The sequence below is a fragment of the Osmia bicornis genome, chromosome 15 (assembly GCF_907164935.1).
Source record: "Osmia bicornis bicornis chromosome 15, iOsmBic2.1, whole genome shotgun sequence".
In the NCBI taxonomy this organism is placed as follows: domain Eukaryota; kingdom Metazoa; phylum Arthropoda; class Insecta; order Hymenoptera; family Megachilidae; genus Osmia; species Osmia bicornis.
In genome coordinates this window covers 6,353,700-6,379,130 of record NC_060230.1, presented here as the reverse complement: position 1 = coordinate 6,379,130, position 25,431 = coordinate 6,353,700, and the positions used below count along the sequence as shown (strand labels likewise).

Sequence of the window (25,431 nt, the reverse complement as noted above, 5' to 3'; positions counted from 1 at the left end):
AAATTCCTAAATATTATTGAATGTTTTTAGTATTGTTTTACACAATTTACTGTTTTTAATTTAATAACGTACTTTCTTGAGCATCGTAATGTTATTCCTGTTTAGACTTGTTCGTGTATACTTGCTTAGATATCGGCCGATACCGGAATATACCGAAAAATGCCGAGCGTTGCCGACCGGTCTTCGTCGGGAAGGAAGGTCTCGCCATTTCTCTCGCGAACGTCGAAGTGGTAAGACGTGTTGAGAGCATCCTTGCGCATAAGTAGTAGGTAAGCATTGTATCTATTAAAATATTTTGCATAAATTATAGTTCGATCGTTTATTATTGATAACTTTATTATTGTTGATTACATTTTATGTACATAAATTCGTATTTCTTTTTTGTTACAGATACTTGATGGATATTGAAAGGACGCCATGCCACCTGATATAAGTTTGAAATAGAATGTCGTAAGAATGTATTGTTTTAATTTATTGTAATCAATTATTAACATTTATTATTACTTTTTTTTTATTGAGTCGTTGTTAATTGTAAGCATTTTTTATAATTAATTGGTACCAAGATCAAGAATGAAAAGATTAGAGACATTTTTATTCTTTAATCAATTCATAGAAAAAGAATAATTAATTTTTCATCTTATCAAATAATTTCGTCTAGTATTTTAATACATTTGTTTTAAATTAGAACAAAATTGAAATAATTCGTATTTTACTGCAAATGATTGCTTTAATTCTGCAATTATAAATTATTTTAAACATTCCATTTCTGTTAAATCGTAGTAATTATATTATAATATTCAGCTTTCGATGCAAGTTTAAATTAAAATAGAATCACGTTTTTAAATTACATGCTGTTTAAGCATGATTAATTATTGGACTTTGCTTATTGAAAAGAATTTGGACAATTTATAAATTACGACGTAATAGAATTTTCAACAGTCTTTAGTATGCTTACAATTTTAACAACAGAAATCCTCTACTTTAATAAATAGTCTATTATTTATTGAACAACGATTTTCTATTCTTGTAATATTCATTGAAATAATTATCAACAATTATTTAAAACATTTTATTATTACGATGTAATCTAGGATCAATGTTCAACTTGAATAATATTCGTGTTCGTTGAAAATATTTCACGAACCCTGATATTTTCATTTACACATAACAGTATTTCCTCAGTTGAGCTCAATAAGAAGAATGTTGGTTTTGTTTTGTATACATTTCCACCCATCCCCAACCTCCTCACTAATCTTTTCTTCCAGGAATTGTTGTGGCCGCGCGCAAGGCGGTCGGTAGAGTCAGTGTTTGTACGAACATATTTCCAATGTTTTGATTTCTTCAAGGGTGAACTGGCCCTGAATAGAGTTGCGTTTGTACAATTAGGAATCACGCGAAAGTAGAGTCAGTGTTTGCTGCGTATTATAAAATATTTCCTAGAGCATCGCGGCTCTGATTTTTCTTTTTCCATCGCGAAAGTAGATTCTACAATTGTTCGTCGGAAATTATTCACGGTCGCGTTACTAGTACTTTATATCTTTATTTTTATTTTTAATTTTTTTTTTTTATTGTTCGATATATCCGGTATTAGAGTCACGGCACCACTGAAGAGGAGTCTTGGGCGTTGCTCCATAAGGAAAGAGTGTAAGTATCTTATTACTTTATTTAATTAATTTTAACTCAAATAGAATAATTTACAATTTTAACACTTGATAATTGAGAGTTCATCTCAATTGCTGTTGTTAATATTTTGTAAAATCCAATTTCATATATAATTTTATTAGAATAAAAATTGATAATTTGCAAAATTAACCGTAATTCTTTTTTGTTTTGTTACAGATGAATTTTTTGATTTTGCCGAGTTCCTGGGTATCCTGATGATGGCTTTCTTCACGACTTCCGTCTTGGTACGTCACTTAATTGCTTTTTATTAAAATAGAATAATTTACAATTTCAATACTTGATAATTGAGATTTCGTTTTAATTACTAATATTTTATAAAATCCATCTTTACATATAATTTTGTTAGAATAAGAATTGATAATTTTCAAAATTAACCGTAACTCTTCTTTTTTTGTTACAGATGAATTTCTTCACGACTTCCGTCTTTTCCTACAAGGCAGCCTCCTACCTGGTGATGTCCATCCTCCTACTTGACTGTCTGAAGAAGAGTATATCTGCGAACGGTGAGTCGCATGTTTTATGGTTCCTCCGGTGCCCAATCATGTCGTAGGACGAATGGTCCGAATCGACACGGGTTACTGGTTGTATACGTGGTAGGCTAGCACAGTGACCATGGGTATGATTATACATACTCATGAGTAGTAACATTTTTATTGTGTTTTATTTCATTTAGTTCAGGCTAGGTCTTCTTGTACACCGCGTTTTAATATCATTTCAATTCCACATATTCCAATAGATATTTATGAAAAATATGAATGCTCTTAAATGTTCTTAAATGTGGAATATGAAATATTTTAATACCGAAACAATTTTATTTAGTTTGTCTGTAATAGAGAAGTGAAATACTATAACGTTCAAAGCAATATAATATTGATAGTATTATGTAATATGTATGCTGGATATACATATTAATGATACTATGACATTGATTTAATTACATTTTGTACATTATAAATTCAAATATAATTTGAGAATTTTTTACGAGTAGTTTAACTTATTTACATGTTCATGAAAAAATGAACAATTTATGTGCAAGAAGACAATTCGTGACGGGTAGATTTCCAAGTCAGAGTGATCTATTTCAACACACTTTGCGTATTCTTGAAAATTTACTCTGAGGAGGGAATCGCCCGAGGATGTTTTAACTTCTTATTAATTTTCACAATATATTCTTTTTTCATTGTAAAGAATTTTTAATTAGTCATTTTGCTTTTAATAAAATATCAAATTCAATTTTGACATTAAATTCCTTTTTATTAGAGTTTTGCATTTCTTAAATTAGTGTTGCGAAAAATTTCCAGCGCGGGAGTAAATATGACGATGCACTGACTAGTATTCGGTGGGAATCCTTTTGGTTTTTAAACTCAATCCAATGTATTATTTAATTAATCAAATTAGTTACAAGGATTCCGCGGCCTGAGACCGTGAACACCATCTCTGGGAGATATACCCATGCATTACTAGGCCTTTGCAGGCGCAGTTTTAGAATACGGAACATATGAAAATATGTTACCATATTCTAAAGTGTCGTCCTTTTGTCTATACTATGGGCGTCCGTCAATCTGACACCGTTGGATGCAACGTGTTGGACGGGCGGGTAGCGCTCTTAGCGAAGGGGTGCACTCTGTCCTGGCGTTACGACGTCCAGGCGGGGTGGGTGGTATGTAGCGTCTGGCGTAAGACTAGGGGGCGTGAAACCCTTCGTTGCCAGCTGATATTAGCAGTGCACCATGTTTGCGTCATAGTTGCTCTATTTTACTTTTTAGTATTTGTTCTTAAAGATTTATACTTACAAAGTCGAGTCACTTTTATTAAAATATTGAAATATTAGCCCGTTAGATGTTTATGTACTAATCATGTTTGTAGATCAGGATTTTCAGGTTTAACCCCTTCCGTGTTTATTGCCAAAGCCCATTCACGTGCCCAGGTGCTACTTGGATGGGTAGAGGCAATGGGCACGATGACCTAGTTCATAAGAATAATAATTAATAAGCGGCTGGCATTGTGTTAGTATATCGTGCACGACGTAATCTCCACATATGGTGTGTGTATTTTTAGGCTGTGGGATTACGTCGGTTTAGTAACTTTTTCATTTAACTTTTAATTTGAAATAATATTTTATTCAACAAGATGTACGATGAACGTACAAACCAAATAGTATTATTACCATTATTATTACTGTATTGCCATTACTATTACCATGATTATTACCATTATTATGAAATATTCTATATTAAAGTAGTTAATTAAATTTTTTGATTATCATTATACGCAATGATTGCTAGCCTTGCCAGACGATTTCAGTGAAAAATGGTACGTACCGTAGAGTGTGATGTGAGATGAAACTCGGGTGTCGGAGGCGTCCCGGGACGTTCTCTCTAGTGTAGGTCTTGCGCCCGGGTGGAGTGTATGGGGGTCGTGGAATGAATTTTTGTGAGAATGTGATTTTGCCTTTTTTAAATATAGCGTTAGGTAGGTAGGTAGTATACCTTCTGGTGTGTGTGATAGATCGTAAGTAGGTAGGGCCGGGACAGGTTGTCACAGTCTCTTGGTCGGGTAGGCGCGATTTCGGTGATCAACCTGTACCTGGAATATATTTGAAGAATTGACGATACGATCGATACGAACGGAGTATGCCGTTCGCCGTCTATCTATCTGTACAATTTTTCAAATTTTTGGCGACTTCATAAGTCGTCATACGCGATCGCGATGGCACGAAACGCACAAGTTCTGCTCGAGCACGGCACGTGTGCACGAACAACGACTTATATAAAGTCCTTTTTCGTCCACGTGTCAATTAGAGTTTCGCGATTTTTCTTTTTTGTTGATTGTTTTTTTTTTGTTTTGCGAATTTGCAAGTCTCGAGCTTTAGATATAAGTTTCAGGTGGGTGGACCGCCCGAAGAAAGAAAAGGCTATGTGCCGAAGCGCCCCGACAAACTGTCTTTCAAGAGGGGAACTACTAATGATTTTGCATCCTTTTGCAAAAAAGGATGGGAAATCATTATCGTTACTACTTTGTCACTGTGCTTGCCTGTAGTTGTAGTTTTATAATTTCAGGAGAAGAGGGGGCCCGTGACCCCCATGATTTTGGGCAAATCGCGTTTTCAATTTAGTGTTGCGAATGAATATCGATCACGGTTCAATTTAGTGTTGCGTATGCATGATTAACGCAATTTTCATTTAGTTAGTGTTGCGAACTTTAAATATCGCGTTTCTTTCTTGCATTATTTTAAAATAGAATTTAACTTTTTAATATTGATTGCTTTAAGATTTTTGAGAGTTTTGCTTTTTAATGTTCATTGCTTTAGTGTTGCGAGTAAAAGATTCACGGTTTGAAAATCCCCTTTTTTTGCATTTTAATTACATGTCTTAAAGATAGCGTTGCGAATGACATTAGCGCGATTGTTTCCCAGTGTTGCGACTTATAAATACGTGTTTGCTTTGCATTAGTTTATAGAGTTCCCTGCTAATTAGTGTTGCGATAATGAATATTCGCGTTTTGCATTAGAGTTGCGATATATGATGAAATGCCCAAAAACGATCCAGTGGAGTTGCCATGGTCCATAAGGCAGCTATGGACCAGCTGCCGTGGTACAGCCTAGGATTGGCTGTACCCCTTTTTTAGGTTAGTGTTGCGTCTTACAAAATTCGGTAGATTTGAGTAGTGTTGCGTTACAGTTCGCGTTTTTTCATTTTCTCTTTTTTTCAGCTTAGCGTTGCGCATAATGGAGCAGCCTTCACGCGTACGCTTTTGTACATATTATATAATTAATGAAATTAGTGTTGCGAATGAATTCGCGATTGTTATTAAATTTTTTACTTTTTTGTATTTATTAAATTAGTGGAAGTAACTATGACTCACATTCGGTGGGAGTCCTTTTAAGGATTCCGCGGCCTGAGACCGTGAACACCATCTCTGGGAGATATACCCATGCATTACTAGGCCTTTGCAGGCGCAGTTTTAGAATACGGAACATATGAAAATATGTTACCATATTCTAAACTGCAGTCCTTTTGTCTATACTATGGGCGTCCGTCAATCTGACACCGTTGGATGCAACGTGTTGGACGGGCGGGTAGCGCTCTTAGCGAAGGGGTGCACTCTGTCCTGGCGTTACGACGTCCAGGCGGGGTGGGTGGTATGTAGCGTCTGGCGTAAGACTAGGGGGCGTGAGACCCTTCGTTGCCAGCCGATGTTTTGTCATAGTTCAGAATGTTTGCAATTTTGAAATTAGTGTTGCGTGTGATTTCGGTTTTTATAGGGTTTGCTTAGGGATTGCTCTTATGGGCAGTCAAACTTTTCTTTTCAGGTTCCCCTGTACCCTCCCTCCCACTGCCCCGACGCCATTCTTTTTTCTTCTCCTTTTTTTAATTTTGAAAATTTTGAGCATTCGGTTATTGGAAATAGTGTTAAATATTATATGAATTTAATATTTTCAGAATATTATTAAATACGATAAAGTTTTAAATAGAACTCTATTCAAAGTTTTATTTAAAATGGATGTTCATTTTATTTTGTGATGATTGGTGATGAATTATTTCAAGGAATATTTGTTCATTTGAGATAGCTTATTAAATTTTAATTTTACTTTATTTAAATAAAAGTAGTGGATAATTGTTGTTCGAGTTGTTCAGTTTTAAGTTTTAATCGCGGTGTTTCGTTTCAAGCGTACGGAGAAGCTAATTAAATTACTTTTATAAATTTTCAAATTTCTTTCCTGAAAAGCAAAGTCGTCTCGTGATTTTCTTTTCAGTTTTTCCATTTACAATAAATTCGCATTGAAAGTTGTATTGAATAATATAATGCAATAAAGTCGGATAGAGTCATGGTTGTACGTATATTGCAGTAAAAGACAGTTGTTTCAATTAAAATACTGAGTACTATTTGTCGCGAAATGAACGAATATTAAATACAATAATATGAAAAAATTAATGTTCTTAACTCAAATCACTTAACCCAAATATATATTTTTCTAAATCTTTTTCTCTTTATTTTGGTACTGAAGTTTGCTTTTAATTCATATTTCGTATCCAATTGATTTTGAGTTATTAACAATTACTTTGACTTTCGTAAAATTTTATTGTTATTAATGTATCTTCTTTCCAGTTATTAATTTTTTTTTGTCTTTATCTGGATTCAATTAATCAGTTTCTGTTACAGAGAAAGATCTTTGTAGGAAGTGTGGATTAATAATATTGGATAATAGACTGGAAAAAATATAATACAAAATCTAGCGTCCATAAATGGAATTCAATGTATCCAATTAAGTAAAACTAGGTGAAAATGATTCAAAAGGAAAAATGATTCTTATGAGTGGTAATATTTCAACCGTACTATTTTCGAAAATTGTATTTAATCCTTTTTTGTTTGTTTCAGGAGATATTCTGATAACAACAACGAAATCAACAAATGCATTATAGGTATTCGTTTATACTCCTTTAGATTTTTATATAGACAGGTCGTAAAGTTATTAATAAGGCTATATGAATTTTATTATTTTTAAAAATGATGTCTAACCTTCTTCAGTTTATTTCAGGAAGTATTCTGGTGAGGACAACAAAATCAACAAATTCATTGTACTTATTTATGTATATGGTCATTAAGATATAATCGTTAAACACTGCAGTGTTTAATTAGGAAGCGTTAGATTTAAGCGAATTTTTAATATAATTACGAGCGCTCGTATAGTCGGGTATTCTTAGTAATATATGTAGGACAAATATGCAATTGCATATTTATTAAGTACAGATCTGTAATCAAAATCAAAATTAAAAAATATTGCAATAGGAATAAAAAGCAAAAATGTAGGTAGATATACATATGTATATAAGTAGATAGGCAGGTAGTGAATACAAATAATGCACCTTTTGTTGTTCGTTTGCACAACAGCCGAAACGTTTTGCAAATGTGCATCAAGAGGATGATGTTATTGAATAAAAGTAAAAATTTGCATAAATGGAGGGTGGATGGGACGAGGTAGGGCGGGTCTCCACCCGCAGCAACCTCCCCGTGGTGAGACCTGGGCAATCGTTATTATTTGATGACTAATTAATAACTGTATCATTATTTCTATGGTACATTTATTAATTATGCAGCAAATAATACGAGCGAATTGGCTGCGAAATTTATGCTTTTTTTTCTATTTAATCTCTGTTATATTTTTTTCAGGAACTATGCTTTTGAGATTCTGAAGTGTACCATATTGCAAATACAATTATACGGAAAGAAAATTAATAATAATGAATGGATGGTCAGTATTGTTTAATTATGTACTTATACATATAGCTATCGTAGTATATACATATGTGTCATTTATGTAGGTATATGCGGATGGTGACGTAGTATAGCATGTTAGTTGGATGCAATAACTGAGGTGGCGCTTAAATCAGTTTCTGTTCGGCCTAATGAAGCGTTGACTGTTTTACCGACGTTTAAACCAAGAGAGGTCTACATTACACAGGGGTATAAGAAATTTTGATACAATAAATATATTTTGTAACAAGTAACAAGTTACAATTTCAATACACAAACAACTATGTAACATTCAATACAAATAACACTAGAGATCTTCAGAAATATTTATAAAACGTCCCATTGATCTAGATAATTCGTTCTTCTTCCAATTTTCCCATTTTAAATTGAATAGAATTGAGTGGCCGTAGAAGACTGCATTTCTATTTGTCCCATCTTGAATTGCAGTCGGTGTAGCCATCGTAACAACATAGCATTCGATTCTCGACGAGATGAGACAAAGTTTTCCGACATTTTATTCGGTGGGAAGTCTCGACAGTTTTGCAAACGCATTTGCAAGTGTCCTGGTAGCTAATTGCAAAGAAATCTTTTATCCCAGTTTTCTTATTTTCGAAAGAATAATATTTTAATAATTATTCTACCTGAGCATGGTGCGAGTACAAAATTGGACTCCAAAGTGGCAACAGTTTGCTTAACAAAATGGACCCACACTCTAGCAAAGCTTCTAGTAGACTTAGAAAATGGAGGTTCACCATTTCTGCCAGCTAGATAGATAATCATTTTATTAAAACAAACAAAAAGAATCATTCTTTGCTCGTTTCTCATCATTCACTTACAACTTTCGAATATCCAACCAACTGCAATATGCAGGGCGTTATTTTTCCCCAGAATTCTAGTAAAATATTCATGGTGACGTTATGTCCTTCACTGTTCGATGGATTGTTCTTCGATAATTCTTCCAGATACATTGTCCACAGCTAAACAAGAAAGGTACGTAATATTTTAATTACGCCCTTAATTACTGGTTTGAAATTAAAGTATTATTACCTGACAAAGTATAAAAGCATGAAATAGAGAGGACATGTGTAACACCGATGCCTTGGATTGTTCCGGAAACCCGGAGAATATAAACTGCACGTGATCAGCGACATGGCAGGATACTTCCTGCGGTATTGGTTGCGCTGTCGGGATCGATGAGCCGTGACTATGCGTATTATTACTACTGGCGAACATGGCCGTGTGCGTGAGGGAGCCTAACAACAGCCATGACAACAGCCTAATGTGCCCTATGCAATCCACGTATTCTCGGGCACTGAGAACCATGAATAATTTTGTCAAAGTAAATACGAATTAGAAATTGGATTAATTGAAAGATTTACCCTTGTTGCGTCATGGATGGGGCGCTGTAGAGCCAAGGAAGATATCTAGCCACTGCTCTATTCTCCCTATTGTTGCCTCTGGTAATTTCTAGCGCCACGTATTGCGCCAGACCACATTTCAGCAATCCACCCAAAGTGTCTTCGTTCAGACCAGCTTGCATTCCTTTGCTGTAACTCTGACAGCAACAAACAATATCCATTTAACAAATGCACAGTTCATCCAGGAGTTTAACGTCAAGAAGAAGACGAAGACGAATCGAATATGCAAAACTGCATCAATCAGTGTCACTGTTTACCTTCACTTTACTCAACGTGTGAAAATCAGCCAAGAAATCAAGCACGTCTGACAGCTGATTCTTCAGGGACTCGGATGCGTTCGTGTTGTAGATCGGTGATACATCCGTTTGGATGTTCTCCAAGGCGATCGTATTGGGCAACGATCCACCGATATCCTAAATATTTCAATGATTCACGTACAAGTAATCAGTCTGGTGTTTTATGCAACATACCTGAAGCACGAAGTGCAACAACAGCAGAAAATTGGAGTCCGGTATGGTGGTCTTGAATTTGATCGCTTGGATCAGCTCGAATACGATCGTTCGTCCGAAGAAGTGTTTGTCTCTGTCTCTGGTGAAGCCACGATGACAGAGATAGCATAAATCAGTTAGATAACTGTACTTAATGGTGAAATTTTGTATGGCGTAGCTTAACACTTTGGCGAATGGGTCTAGCATGCCCTGCAAATCAATTATGCATTGCAAAATGTATTATTCATAACCTGGACTATGTGAATGACTGACCTTCGATTGCTGTATCCCTGGAACCTTCAATAATGAAATCATGATCCTCAATAATGGCGTGGTGTCCTCGATAGAGGAGAGCATCAACACGAGTCTTCGAAATAGACCATCAAATTGTGTCAGCAATCCGCTCCAGGTTGTTGCACCTGGACCAAGACCTGCCTCCAGTGGCAGACAGTCCAGGTAGCAAGCTATGTTGTACAGTATTATGGGAAGACGTTCCACGGGCAAAGATTTCTTTGCGTTCAAGGTCTGAAATTAATTTGGAACGATTGATTAAGACTTGTTAAAGTGAACTTATATTCAAGTATCATCACCTCGAGTAGCAATTGCAGAGGTGCAATTGGATTGAGTTCGTTGAAGTCTACTAGTGCCTGAGTGACACTCTTGAAGAACTGCATTCTGGTAGATTCTAAAAAATAAATTAGCGACATAATAAATTAAAAGACAAACAAGTTTTGTATGAAATTAATACCGTTCAAGTGCGTTTGAAACATTTGCATGAAGACTCCGTTAGGCGCCAGTTGATGAAGAACACAACGAAGAAATTGATGTGCTACACTGATCGCACCACCTGGCAGGTGCATGTTGGTCTCACTTTGCCAAGGATACATCGCGTTCAGTGCCACCCTGCGAAGACAGAAATAATTGATTACAATTTATTTGTAGAAAACTGAAGAATTCTAGCAAGAGGCTAGACCAACTTTGTTACAACACGTAGAATCTCTGGCAAGAGTGGTGCTGCCAAGGATGGCTCACGATGAATGAATGTTCCTAGATTAATGATACACAGGCCTAGTTCCTCGTCAGAGTATTCCTCTTTTATGGTTCCGCATTCTGAACATCTACAACCAACACGAAGTTCAACAATAGAAACCTTGTTAAAACCTTCGTCGAAGATACCTTTCGTAGATACAGTCGTCTCCTATACGGAATAGACTCTGTTTCAAGCTAAAATCAGCGTGACAGGCCTGCTGCGAGGTGACGTCGAAATGAGGCTGCAATTGAGGACCTGACCTGTAGACATGCATAATAAACACCTTTTTATTAATAAAGCTAGTGCGTAGATATGAAGAAAATGGTTCTCTAAAGTTCACCAAGATTCTGTGCGCCTCGCTATTGGCCCATCTAGCCCAACGATGCTGTCCTTCCGAGGCTTGTCTCGTTGAATACGAACGTGATCCTTTATCTTGGATCTTCGATCAAGATCGAAGATTCTTGAAGGATAATCCGAGGATTCTATCGCTGGAGGCGGCGATTCCAGTGCGACCTGCTTGATCAATCTTCTTGGACTGGCAGACCTACTCGAATGCACCTCATTCGATGTTGGTACCAAAGATGCCGACTGAAAGATCGTAGAAATTGATATTTTCTGATATAAATAATTGCGTCGTAAAAATGGAGAAATGATTAAGTACCAGATTCTCAGATGTTGTACTGTCTTGTTTCACTGGTGCTTGGCCGTCAGTCTTTATACCGTTTCCATTCCCAAATTTATTCGAATCTAAAGTATTTATCGAAATGGTGTTATTATTGGAAAGGTACAGTTTTATTTATTATGAAAATCGGAAGGAACCTTCAATTTCTTGGACCCCAAGCGCCTGGCGAACGTGCTCTACCAAGCCAGAGAAATCTCTATGGGGCCCCACTGGTAGCAGTCGTTCAGGCATAGGGAATTCTAGCTGGGATATGCTTCGAGGACTAGTTATTTCGCTGGATACGCACGTCTCGCTATCCTGATCGAACGAAGAACCTGAAGAAAACATTTTCTTGCATAATAAAAATTACTTGTCTATCTGAAATCACGTTATAGTACTACTTACTGACTGTTAACACGTCCATTTTGGACAGAGGAGATTCCGGCGAGCCATACGTGTCTTCGCAACGCAGAACACGTTGAGCGGGTCGGGGACCTACAACGTCGTCATCATCAATTTCGACATGCTAGAAACATCATCAAGTACTTACCAGTAGGACGTATCGCGGTGCCAATTGGCAATAGACGTTCAACAGTTGGCGCGATTAGAGGATGAGGAGGATCGGTCCAGCCAGGATGCTGACCGTTTTCTGTGCTGGTGATTTGAGAAGAAATTGAGCTAACAGCTGGTGAACTCGACTGATCGCTGCTGGTAACCGTGACTACTTGACCTGGAGATACAGGCGATGCCATAGTCACGCTTTGTTCGATACGCTTCTGACGACCCAACTGCTTAGAGGTTGGAGAGTCTGAATTACTGGATCCTGCAGCAGGTGCCTTTTCTTTATGCTCCCCGTATCTGTAACACGATTATGTTAATAATCTTCAGAAGTAAAGAAAGAAATAAGAGTTACCTTTGAATTTGATGAGGAAGAGTAGTGGCAAGGGCACTGCACAATCCGAAAGGCTTCGAGGCAGCAGTGTCTCCATTGAAGGCTATTTGAACAGTGACGTTCTTTTCTTGAGCAGCTTTCTCTAGGATTGTTCTTTCCAAAATTCCTTTTTCCGCCACTGTTTTGTCCATTTTCTCGCTCACTGCTCTGGTTATAGCAGTGTACTTCTGCAGATCAGCTTGACCACTTAATAACGTACTGGTTACCATCATCTTCACTCCCTCGTGTACACTCCATTTCTTCTGTGGCCCGGGTTTCGCACCCTGTCGAAATGATCTTGATTAATTAAGCTACATTGTGGCAATCAGTGTTGATAAGTACCTGATGAGCATCGTCTTCGCTACCCAAGAACCAAGTGGGCCTGCCGACCATGTCCGGCTTCTTGGCGACCTGCTGGTTATTCCAGTCCACCCTAGCCACGATATCGGTGGTGGTGACGGTGCTCCTAGGCCCGTGTAGCGATACACTTCTGGTTACAATGGCCGGGGTCTCTTCCAGCTCTCCGAGCGATCCACCACTGCTGCCATGTAAGGTGCTGTCAGATTTTGGGCTCTCGGGTATTGCAGCCAGCTCGGACTCCGTATCATCCGCATTGATCGAGTAGCTTTGCAGAGCATTCACAATAGCGGAAATTGTAACAAGCAGCTACTGGTGTAAGCACAGGCACGTGTGTGATGATGTACCCTCTCGGTCCTGGCTAGTTAACAACACTCTAGGAAGTACTCTAGAGGTTCATGGGTCTAACTCTACTATTTCAATGTCTATCAGGGATGTTCAAATAATTGATCAAACTATCGGACTTCAAACAAACTACAAGTGTTGATCTTTCAATCCTACTATTCTATTATTCATCTATTAGAATACGAAACATGTGCCAACGTTGTCGTTTCTCTGATCTTCATCTCGTTTTAATGAAACTGAAAGGAGGAACGTAATTCTACTCTATCGGAATCGTGTTCGATTTAATGGAACAGAGGTCACAAGGGATGCAGGGTTCACAAACGTGTCGGGGTGGAACATTCCAAGCTAGAGTAGCCTAATGCTCTACCTCTCCAGGACGGGAGCTATGTTATTGTTCTAAAATGCAGTGGAGCCAAGTATAAAGGTGTAGATAAAATGACCTGGAATGCTTGTTCGTGTAACGACAAGACGGTGTGCTTTCTTCCCAGTGAGTTTCCATTTGACTGTGAATTGGGCCTGGGCTACGTTGGTGTACAGAAATCATGGATGTCCTCATTGGAGTGCTCTCGGTGTTCACATCCCCTGTCGTCACTAATTCATGATCTACACCCAGAGACGGTTGTGACACGTCTGTAATTAGAAAAGAGCATAAGTTCTCCGTCGTCATCTCTTGTTTAGTGAATGATGTACCTCGTGATCTAGATGGTGGAGCACCCATCACCACAGTGGCTGGAATCCTCTTGCACTGATGGTGCTGGGTATCCAAGGTGTTCAAAACGATCTTGATCAGCACTTGCAGCTGATTGCACCATGGTTGCTGGCCGTATTGACACTGAGGAAAATTCGCTGATCATCTATTTGAGTTCAATTTGATGAAGTTCATTTTGAACTCACCTTGTACAGTATGACAAGCAAGGACATTAGCCAGGAGCGTCTGTTTTGAGGTTCCAAGTACCAGAGGCTATAGGTAGGTGCTTGGTGATCCGATGGAGGCATCCCTTGTGGTGGACAGGGACAATGTTGCAGAATAGCTAATACAGGGGGTGTCATTACCCATCCCATCACGTGGTTCTGGTCCAGGAGTTGGGGGAGATTCGCGATGAACACGTTGAACACAGGGGATACTCTAAAGGCGATTGCAGGATTATTCGATGAATTTATATACAACCTTGAAATTTCTTACCGTAAGCGTTGAGGCGAAGTATGAAAAGTACGTTCCGTTTGATTGTACCCTAATAGAAGGTACAGATGTCGTAGAACGATTCCTTGGGTCTTTGATAGAGGTTTCTCATCCGTTGGAAAGGCCTAGAGGTTTGACATTTTTTCTTAAGAATGAAAATTTATAAGGTGATGATTGAATTACCTGATCCGGTCTGGAAAGAAATTGCATAAGAAGGAACACCAGCAAATGCATGGTCTCCTTGTCAGCTTCCTCTAGATCCACGATTTTGTGGGTATATCCTGGTAGAGCGCTAGTTTCGTCCACCATGTTTAAAGAATGAACGTGTCCATCTGTAATATTTGATAATATTAAACCCTGTTTTCATAAACATCTTTCAAATATGAAAGAACCTTACCGTCGCTGGTAGTACTTTGAAATTATTTTAATTACCTTTCATGCATAAACAATCTGAACAAGGCATCTAATCTAATCTAATGGTGTCTAAGATAGCCTAAGGAATTTATTACGTGCCAACTAAGGAGATCCCAACTATAATCTATCGAATTGACAATTAAATTTGCAGATTTCAAAAATCAAAAGGATAGCAAAGTTTTGCGTCAAGCTAGCTGCAAAAGGCGAAAAGAAAAACTCCCAAAAAGTATCTCTCGTGAAACTCCCATTTTGAAAAATGGTCTTCGAGTAATTCAAGAGATACAAAGCGATGAAAGCGAATTCCTTTCGAAGGGCAGCAGAACCATCGACTTACCACTCAGCTTCCACATGTAACACACACCTGTCCTTCGAAATCCTCGAACGGTTATCAGGGTTTCCGGTACACAAAGGATAGGGAAGGTAACATTGATGCTTAACACATAGTAATGCCACGTCTAGAGCTACTGCAGCAACACTACTCTACCTGGTATACTGTTATTAGGTGGGGTGGACCCCAGCAACTGACCCAGTCCGAATCTGGAGCTCTTGCGTTTCAGGATAGGCGCCGAGTATTGCCGGCTGTACACCTTTTCCTTTTCTGAGCGGGTTTGGAACGGTGGAACAGGTCAGAAACACGTGTACGATCAGGGTGTGTGAACTTGGCTAATATTCTAGAATTCTATCAGTCTTCTTGTGATTCTATATTCGTTTATCATCGAGTACGATGACTAGTATGAGGTATTCCATGAACCTATGCGATTCGTGTACCTTGTTTAGTGTCCTGTCGAGGGATCATCGATGCAGGCGCCGACATTGTGCGTTTGTAAGGCCATTTTGTACCGAAACTGGCGCTGAGCGTCTTTATCGAGTTCGTTCCACTTCCGTCCGACTGCGATAAGGCTTCCTGTGCTCTGTGAAGCTTCTTCATGAAAATCTCGCTGTTTAGATCCGTGTTCCTAAGATCTATGAAATTAGGACTTCTTAAATGTCTATTAGATTACTTCTGTGTTCTTTATTCGTTTCAAAACTGACCACGAAGATAGGGTATGTCTCCAGATCTCTCGAGATTGATCTGAGCCTCCAGAAACAGGGCGTCGAAACGATTGAGAAAGAATTCCCAAGTCAAAATATGTCTGTCACTTAGGCTGTTATGTAATTGGTAGAGTGATTGCAGTACCATAGGCCGATCCACTATCACAGAATCGAATTGGGTCTCCAAACAGAGGATCAGTGACTAAAAATGATCAAGTTTAAAATACCAGATTTTTCAGGATTTTATTTGTTTAGTTATCCTAGATGTTGAATTTTACCCTGACAGCTGTATCGTGAATGGTACCAAGATACAGAGTCGCTCTTTGCGCCACATAAACATTTCCATCGTCCATGCTGGCGACCAAATAGCAGAATGCGTTTGCCAAAGCAGCTTGGAGGCTCATAACATTTCTCAGTGGAGTAGAATCCATGAATCTTGCCATCAGAGTAACCCTTTCCACTGTAGAATGACAGTATGAGGATCTCGTGATTACTCGATGGATTTTGATAAATTATTTTATAATTATCACACCTGCTACGAATCGAACACGCCAATCCGAATTGTGAAATTCTTCCTGAATTAAACGCCAGAAGGTGTCTGTCCCACAGAGCAATGTGACACAGTGCAACAACAACGGCACTGTCACTTGGGCTATGTGCGAATGTTCAGCATTGAGGAGGTCCCATAAACTGTAGAAAGATAGAATCGAAATTTCATTTTAAGTAATTTGATAGATAGATGATCAATTTTTAATCAGTTGCTATCGAGACACACGAAATACCTGACAATTTTGTAGCAACTGAAATTTTAAAACATTGTTACTAACTTTCCTACTAATTTAAACAAATAACCTACTTTTTAATTAGTAAATTCTCTTGGCACCATATGAAGAAACCTTGATGATCCTTTACTGCGATATTAAAGGCATCACCGTACAGGCACATGACGTTTAAACATTGCAGCATATAGTATAATATATCAGGCTTCTCGATCGTCATTATTTCCTGTAGACACAACAAACAGAAAATATATAAACTCTCTTTTAACTAAAGATTCATCTTAAAAGAATACCTTTAGGAGTTTGTGTATGTATTGAAGTTGCTCTGGAAGGTCTTCAATGTTGAATCGAAACTTCCCAACGGATGTGTGCCAAAAATCATCCGCCTCGTTTTCCGGGCTCAAATTCAGAGGTTGATCGTTTTCTCCTATTAGTCTTGCCTTTGCCACGCTCACAGTTGCCGTTGCTGAAACAGCGATCGCGTAATTGTGCTTTGTAAATGATTTCTGATAGATTCAAGTGGAGTAGATCAATGTATCGTCAGGCGCTGGACGTACTAATAGAAATGAAGTAGTACAGGTCGGCGTATGACGAGACATCAAGTTCCTACGTTAATTCATAGCGCGAATTTTAATTAAAAAATGAAATACCACTCACCCACGTCAGTATCAGACAAGGTGACAGCTCTCGCGACCGCCGACATGACCTTCTCCGTTGGTATGATGGCTGTCAGGTCCAGCTGCTCCGAAACTGTCTCTACTGTGGCTGTCATGATCTGTTCGAAGAACTGATATAAACGATCAAAATAGCTACCTCCGGCCACATAGATTAGCCTACCGTGTTGTATCAGTGGTCACAATACGCCATTTCGCAGTGGAGAAGAAGAGAGACAGACAGAAGGCAACACGCACACAGTTTAGACGAAGAGCATGCTGCGTTAATTACTTTTTTTTTTTTACTGGCGGAAAGTGTTTGTTTCGCACACAGATAGATAGATAGAGAGAAACGTAGAGACAGATAGAGATAGACACGTGTTCAATTAGGCTGTGTAACACATGGTGTGAGAATCCTCGATTCTCTTCGGAGAACGATCATCGTGGAACGTACCTGAGGCATGTGAGCTAGTACACCACCGACCGAGTGCATTTCCGGTACCGGCATACTGATCACCACGTCCGATTTCGAGTCACCTTTCCTAGAGCCCTCGGGACTCTTTCGACCGTGATCGTCCGCATTTTCATCTAAGATCTTCTGAAAATTCAAGGACAATTTATTTATTTATTTATTCGAAGAAATTGATCAGTGAAACTTACATCAGGTGGGTATGCTGGATTTTCCGGTGCCATGTAAGTGACTAATTGCAGGCACAATTGGTGCCAGATCACCCTGGCTTCGCAGTAAGTGCACTCGGTGTCCGTGTTGCACACATGGCAATTGTTCCAATTCGAAGCGACGATAGACTTCATTAATCGACACGCGTCTCTGCATACCCAAGTGTTGATACCTGTGTGCTTGTCCACATTTTGCAGCTCCATCTTCAAATTGAAATTCATGATAAATGGAGTTTCTTTTCCTGTGAAATTATAATTCCTACCTGTTTCAAGAGTATATCGAGCATAAGAATACAGCAAGATAAATTCAATTCTGCGTTAGTAGTGAATTCCATGTGTCTCGGGGTGGGTGCAGCATCATCAGACAAAGGTGTTGATTTTCCCGATTCGTTCTCCACAACCGAACCTGTTCATCATTAAACATTTCAATATTTTAATACCTTACATAGATCATTTTGCGCTTACATATGGCGTTTCCATCGTCGTCCTTTTTCTTGGTTCCCTTGCTGGGTTTCTGTTCGGACTCGGATAAGTTCATGGCACCCATGACAGCCACGCCATCGCTGAACATTGAGAATAACTGACAGAGAGGAATACTGATTTCTAACATGGTCAGAGTTTGCAGCCAATTCAGTGCTTGCTCTTGAACCTTCGCACAGGTGTTGACGAAACGTTTCGCCACAAAATTGTACATCTTCTTCGCGTCGAAGCCTAAGGGGCTCATATCTCTGTCTAGGATTTTTCTAAAAAATTTATGATAGTTGATCAAAGAATTCTGGGCTCTCGTTTTGGAGTTTCATTACCGTAGAATCATTTTCAATTCGTGAAGCTCGTATTCCGGAACGTCGTTCACCATGGCCTCCATCCAATGAGGCATCACATAATCCCAGACATCCGGTGTGATTACTTCGTAGGGCACCAAACAGAAGAGACGATTCAGACCGTCTTTCAGGTGCGACGTTCTTGAAGCCAATGTTTCCCTTGATTAATAATTAACAATTTTATAGTATCAGTTACATTGGGTTAGTTGAAGTTTTATTTGTATTCCTACCAGTGTCCACCCACTCGAACGTAGTCGGCCGGATGTGGTAGAAGACAGGAAATAAAAACTTCATAATGTGTCTTCATCACCTCGGCCAACCATCCACAAACGTATTCGGTTTTCAGCTTCTCAAGTGGACTCTCCGCTTGACCTACAATAGACATTTACATCTAATTAACTTTGTTTTCTTCTTAAATCTCGTTGAAAGTATTTGCGTATCTATAGTCACGGAAATTTGGGAATTTTATCGAATCAAGTACTTCTGAATATAAATTTCTCTACGGGTTATTAAAACTTTCAGATAATTCAATCGTGTATAAGCTGGATAACATTGACGAGCAGACTAATTTTGAATCCCGAATTTAGGATTTTCAATTGAGCACTACTTCGATGCATGGAACCTTCACAAATTGTTTTCTGTGAAATAATTTTCTTCTTTATCGTGAATTAAAGTTTCTTTGTGTATCGTTAGATTCGATGCATCGCAAGGTAGAAGACTCGATCAGCCGCGACGCAGACGCACTCTTGTTCCTTCCTTCTTACTGTCTTCAAAAAAAGCTTTCACAAATACACAACATACAATGTTTCGCATTTGTGTCTGTGTGTGTATACACAATGTGGCATGCACACGAGGGGGCCAACGGTATTTCTTTTCTCCATCGAAATGCGTACGCACAGACGTCAATCGGCAGACCATTTAATTACACGTATCTGCGTCAAATTCTACGCTAATTAAATTATACCAGGATAATGAGGAATGAATGACTGCGAAACTGACGCCTATGCAACGAAAAAATTTAATACAGCGTGCCACGAGACTGATAGGAGACATCGATTACACTGAGTTACTGGTCAACAGAGATACAAATGGGGGCGTAGAATTTATAGAAAGAGAATGAAACGAGGGAGCAACACAGAAAGCTTGTTCAGTCGAAATCTGTTTAACATGTTGGCATGTGTTCATGGTTAAGCTTGGAAAGACACTCAGATACTTTTACCCAACAAGTTGTACAGAGAGGTTCGTTCTGCTTCGTTCATTTTACGCTATCACTTTGCCTTTCGTCATGCGATCGACGAAAGATTACTGCGACTATAAATAACTGTACTGAGATAAGTAGAAATTTTTGAACATTTGAGAAAGGCAAAGTGTCGTCGAAAGAGCAAAGACGACGAACGAATGTACAGGGCGCCGCAAAAGTCAGGGCCGATCCGCTCGAATGTGCCTACGATCGCGGCCAAAGACTACCTACGTCTAGTGATGGGCTCGAGACGCTTCGAATCGCTTCGAGTACAACGCGACAGTTTCATTAAAAATATTCCTCGAAACTCGAAGAAGAGCCTGAACTCTTTTAAAGTCTCGAGACGGAAAATTCTACAGAAATTTTATAATATTAAGATTGAAAAATCCAGATAAAAGTACTCGAGTTGAATTGTACTCATGATAAATATTAAAACTTGATTCTACGAAAAGAAAAAAAAAAATGAAAATGTTATGAAAAAAAGCACGAAGCGATTGCTCGACAGCTTCGAAGAGTAGCTGGGCTGCAGCGTCCCGTCACCACCATAATTCTTCTACGTCTACTTCATTAAGTGTATAAATATGCGAAGTGTTAAATTACCAACAGAAAAGATAAGATGCATAAGGCTTTTTTCAGTACCATCGAAAGAGTAGGCAGTAACATGAAACCAATGAAATAGCATTGACAATAAACGTCCGAGAATTTCGATCGAGGTGTCTTGATTTGGGGTGCAAAGCCCAACCAGCAGCCAGACACCGTATCTTCCAAGAAGTTGTCTCTCCTCTAGGGTGGTTGGATCGCATTGCCCTCCAGCACCGCCACCGGATGTACCACCACCGCCAGTTCCGCTGCTTCCGCCTCCTGGGAATCCTGCGCTGCCCTTATTAGTATTTATTTCCGAGTTCTCTCGATTACTATCCATACTTAGCGGTTCAGCTTCCTTAAGCAGGCTGCAAGTAGAAAGGAGAGTGGGTCAACCGGGTACCATTAACGCGATCGGCCGCCACGTCTGGTTGTGGTCGGTTATGGTGGTGGCAATTTTCTTGGTGGTGAAATTTGTGACATTTTAGATCAATGGATGATCGACATTCTCAGTGAATAATCGAGTCACTTGAAATTGTCAGGCTAATGTTAATTTCACTGATTCTTCGTTATCTGAATTTTTCTAATTGTTACAATCGTTTTGCTGATAATTTCAAACTACTCGATAGGATAAAAAAAGGCACCGAACGTCGAAGAATCGGAGCTTCCACGTCCAGTGATGGTCAAAATTCTTTCACGATCTTCATTCTCTATCAAATTAAATTAATTGATTATTATATTTGAGGATCAATTAACACCTTTGATCGTGAAAAAATTCATCGAACTGTTATTTATAATGAACGACAATGTCGATCGACGATTCAGACATGTTTTATAAAAAAAATTGAAGATGAAATGCTGATCAATCTATGTCGACCACAACGTTGAAATCAGACGCGACTTCAGATCGCGATCGTCGACAAATTATTTGAATCAAATAGATAGATATCCCCGATGGTGAAACGTTAAATCGAATAGAGAATCATTTCCTCGAACGTGATTGATTAGAATCACGGTATTCCGTGTTCTAGCTACGAGGGTTCATGCCAGTTGCAATATAAAGGGGCTACGTGAATGCAGAAGTGGCCAAGAACAGATGCCATTTCGTGTACTAGCAATTGTCGTTCGATTTCACGGAGAAATTTACCGAATTCAGTAGAAAGAAGAAGTGTATGAAAATTAAAATTTATTCTGGCTCCTAAGGTGTTAGACTTCGGTTTCGACTAATTTTTAATCAGAAAAAATAAGACTAAATCCAGGTCGTCCCGTTAGAATTGTGTTTCTGTTCATGCAGCATACCAGTGTGTCTCAGGTAATGGGTATCTAGTCAAGCCTGAGCCAGTAGGTCTGTTTTTATTTGTAGAACGGTACCAGGTGCTGGTGTGTTGTATCCAGGACGTGATACGGCCTGGTGTCCTCGGGTAAGGCGCATTGCAACTTTTAAGGTGCACTTTTCCTATGCTCTACTGTGGGTGAATGCTTCAAAGTCACGTGTCTTACGCGGACAACTCGGAGAAGAAAAACTTGTCTATTTGTCTAGCATCGGTCAGCTCAAGCTGATCTTCAATCGACCTCTCTTGCTCTACTTCTCTCATTTTTTTTTTAACCCTTTAACTACGGGTGCTTTTGGCACAGCCGATCGCTCTAATTTAAAATTATATTACTGAAGTGATATTCTATTTTAAAAGATTTTTTTTTATTGTATTTATTTTATTTTTATTTTAGTGGTATATAAGTTACAGCTGCTATTTAATATTAGCAAAAATTAACATGTTGTTTATATACTACACTCGTCTCTGGCTATAATTTTAATATGTGGTTTATAAACCACACCCGCAGTTAAAGGGTTAAATTTAAATTCAGAATTTATCTGTGAGCTCGAAAAGCTGACCGATTCTAGTTTGAATAACGAATCGAGATATCTCCAAAGAAAGATATTAAATGACCCAACAGGATCCAGATAAAATATTTTCAAACGTGATATCTCGTCCGTTCTCATGAATTTTAAAAACAATATATGGAGCATTTGTTAATCACGTTTAATGGAACTTACATTGGATGCTAATCATAAGTCACTAAATATTTCTTCAATTATTATACAAATTTCCATTGAACGTGATTGCAGCATAATGTCTTACCAAGCAGGATGGGCCAGCACGAACAAACACGCAAAGCAACAATGATCCTGCGATCATTCGTTAGTACGCTGTTATCGTGTTTCTTTCGAACATATCCAAGGTAAAACGCTGTTTGATCCGTGATTAACAACCGTTCTTAAGACGCGACCTTATTTCCAAATTAAAAGAATCTTGCATTGAAAATCTTGAAAGACTTTCGAACTCCACGCTTTTTATCATCATGGTCGCGACCTGCTGTGGGTTGGTAAACACAATTGGAACCAATGCAATTTGTACCAAGAAACACTTCTTAACACTTTATCAACCCACTATTTCAAATTTATCATTCTTCACAAAGGGTCTTTTGCTTCTAAGAACATCTATTCAAATTCGTAGAAATCCCAGCAACAGGAAGTGTTCCTTGTTTCAACCAGTTCCGTGTTCCTGTTTCTCTTAGGTAAGCGGTACACGATCTCTGAGCAGTAAATAAAAACTATAGCAAGGTGTTTCTCACCTGACGATGGATTGGACCATGTAGGTTTGAGTTTGAGAATCGAGCTGAGATATATGAGGTAAAGCCATGTGGTATACATGGTCGCCACCTCGTCGATTATTGTGCCGTATATTGTGACATTGTTGGCAATAGCGAATAGGGTGGTTTCCATTATAACTGGCGCATTCCGTAGAGAAGCATACACTGATCGCTGATTTGTCCGTGGCTCTGCAGTTCTTCGTGTAAAAATCATTTATAAAATCATCCTCTTAATTGTCACCGTTCATTAGCTCAACGATACTCACTTTGTTTTCGCATATCATGGACACCTGTTGCATGGGATGCAAAATGTCGTAGAACATCTGATTCGGATGTTCCCTGTGTATCTCATTGGCGCATTCGATGCAAAGGTACAAGGGCGGGGGTGTGTCGGTTGCAAAGGTGATGGATATTCGATGGTCGTAGCAAACTTTACCGGCTTCCGCGTTGCCCGCGTTGGGGCACGTGTCTCTTTGGCAGACGAAGGGTGTCAGGTCGTCTGAAATCGCGTTCAAATCCAATAATACATTTTTTCATAAATCGATATACGCAGTGTTGAATTATTACGTACTCGCGAACTTCATTAAGACTGCTCTTCGATCGAATAGATTGGGGTTGAACGATGGCCAGTAGTAAAAGAGTAGTTTAGCCGCGGATGCTCTGGCTGGCGCCGTTCCGTATGCAACCACGCAGAGAATGTCTTTCACCACGCCTGGTTTCAGCGCCATCAAGCACTCCAACAGTTGGCAATGGTGTGCTGAAATAGGGTCGTTCTTTTGTGAATATTTTAAAAAGAGAAAGATCAGTTCTTTGATACTTTTCAGTCATGGTTTGTTTCTCATCGTTGAAGGCTAATGTTAGATTTCGTTGATACCTGCGTTGTTGGAATATTGAAAGATCATCATAATGACAGCAGCTATTGATTGACTTGCTGCATTCTCATTCCCATCTTCGGTCTTTCTCGCTGCAATTGAATGAACATTTAAAATTCGTAGCTGAATTGTATCTATCGGAGTTGAACAACTCACCAATGGTGAATGGTAGAATGTAGAAGCAGAGATAATTGACGATGTCTTGGTGGAGATCCATCGGGAGCACCGAGATCGAGCTGGCTGTCAAATATGGTACGTTGTCGATCAGATCGTGATCCAGGAAAGGTAGTATACATGCTAGACACTGCAGCAGAGCTTGACCAAACGCTGTAACACAAATTTAAATTTGTGATAATTATATACAAAATTAACAACATGATCAGACCTTGTAAACCATTGTGAATGGAAGGAACAACATCGATCAGCTGAGTGAGGGCATTGTAAAGTTGTTTATAATCCAAATTCGGATAAAGAGCCATGCGTTCAGCGTCGAACTTTTGCGATTTGATCATCTCGAATGGTGGTTCGCGGACTTCCTTCAGCAAAGCTGAAAATAATCCACGAATGAATGATAAGTCACTCACGCTGATTAAATATTCTTACATAACAACATTTGAGAGCAAGATTTCACTGTATTCGCCATATCGAGGCCAGAAGGTACAGGCTGACTGCCATGAAGAAGCCTCTGATAATAATCGTGTAGGCTAGTCAGCTTCAAAGAATCTGAAACATATAATTTTTTTCTCAGTAGAAAGATTCAGAGACAATAAATAAACACTGTACTTACATGACGCGAATCTGGTCCCCATTTTATCGAATTTTCACAGAACACTGACTAATTAATTATTTTCTCAATTATTATATATTTGTATCGTTTTGTTCACTCATCCTCTTCATTAAATTTAAATTATTGAAGAAACAAAATATCCATGTAGGTGGATAAAAGGTGGTACACCCATGATGTTGGAAATTTATGTTACATCGCGAGTGTAACTCTTTATGTTTGATTATTGATGATTCTTCGAATTTTAAAAAACGCTGTCGCGTCGATTAAAGATGGAAAATGAAAGACTCTTGTCTTTGACATGTTGTTCAGCTGCAGAATCAGCACGGGTCCATTGCAGATTACGTGTCAGTAGAAAGTTGAGCGCGCAGGTCGTATCGACCTGTTCGAGAATGCGGCGCCCTCTCATCTTTTCATCCCCTTCAGGGATGGAACTTGAATTCCCGGGAAAATCCAACCATCATAACGAGATTTCCATCAATTCTACATTTTACTCGTCAGTTTTCCCTCACTTTCTGTTCGCAATTTGACGCTTTTGTTCTTCAAGTTTTCAAGGTAATTTGTCGTAGACAAATGAAT

General features: G+C 38.8%; 1 protein-coding gene across 1 annotated transcript; it reads right to left on the bottom strand.

Annotated features, from left to right (window-relative positions):
* Nucleotides 1–8,023: 8,023 nt before the first annotated feature.
* On the bottom strand, nucleotides 8,024–25,431 carry LOC114880856 (protein unc-79 homolog). The gene is made up of 47 exons (XM_029197311.2): nucleotides 24,856–25,431; nucleotides 24,672–24,791; nucleotides 24,454–24,615; nucleotides 24,225–24,395; nucleotides 24,071–24,160; nucleotides 23,768–23,953; nucleotides 23,463–23,695; nucleotides 23,179–23,393; nucleotides 20,566–20,915; nucleotides 18,956–19,097; nucleotides 18,708–18,884; nucleotides 18,370–18,647; nucleotides 18,168–18,310; nucleotides 17,887–18,108; nucleotides 17,681–17,824; nucleotides 17,231–17,360; nucleotides 16,867–17,039; nucleotides 16,651–16,799; nucleotides 16,327–16,484; nucleotides 16,073–16,254; nucleotides 15,795–15,996; nucleotides 15,531–15,725; nucleotides 15,247–15,360; nucleotides 14,532–14,680; nucleotides 14,352–14,473; nucleotides 14,063–14,294; nucleotides 13,859–14,000; nucleotides 13,609–13,798; nucleotides 12,809–13,091; nucleotides 12,449–12,750; nucleotides 12,086–12,393; nucleotides 11,941–12,030; nucleotides 11,694–11,870; nucleotides 11,536–11,621; nucleotides 11,215–11,462; nucleotides 11,021–11,134; nucleotides 10,822–10,962; nucleotides 10,593–10,747; nucleotides 10,435–10,529; nucleotides 10,118–10,369; nucleotides 9,827–10,054; nucleotides 9,614–9,769; nucleotides 9,318–9,493; nucleotides 8,986–9,250; nucleotides 8,775–8,915; nucleotides 8,580–8,702; nucleotides 8,024–8,508 (listed from the first exon to the last, which is right to left on the bottom strand). Exons 1-47 carry the CDS (start codon nucleotides 24,875–24,877, stop codon nucleotides 8,320–8,322), a joined length of 8,322 nt encoding a protein of 2,773 aa, XP_029053144.1. The 5' UTR covers nucleotides 24,878–25,431; the 3' UTR covers nucleotides 8,024–8,319.

Bases quoted from the DNA above. Each gene is read 5' to 3' on its own strand.
- LOC114880856 (XM_029197311.2), bottom strand. From the start codon at position 24,877: ATGGGGACCAGATTCGCGTCAT. The intron at 23,954-24,070 runs GTATCAACGAAA...ACCCTATTTCAG, and splicing joins TCAATATTCCAACAACGCAG to CACACCATTGCCAACTGTTG. The intron at 13,799-13,858 runs GTACATCATTCA...TTCTAATTACAG, and splicing joins TCCACCATCTAGATCACGAG to ACGTGTCACAACCGTCTCTG.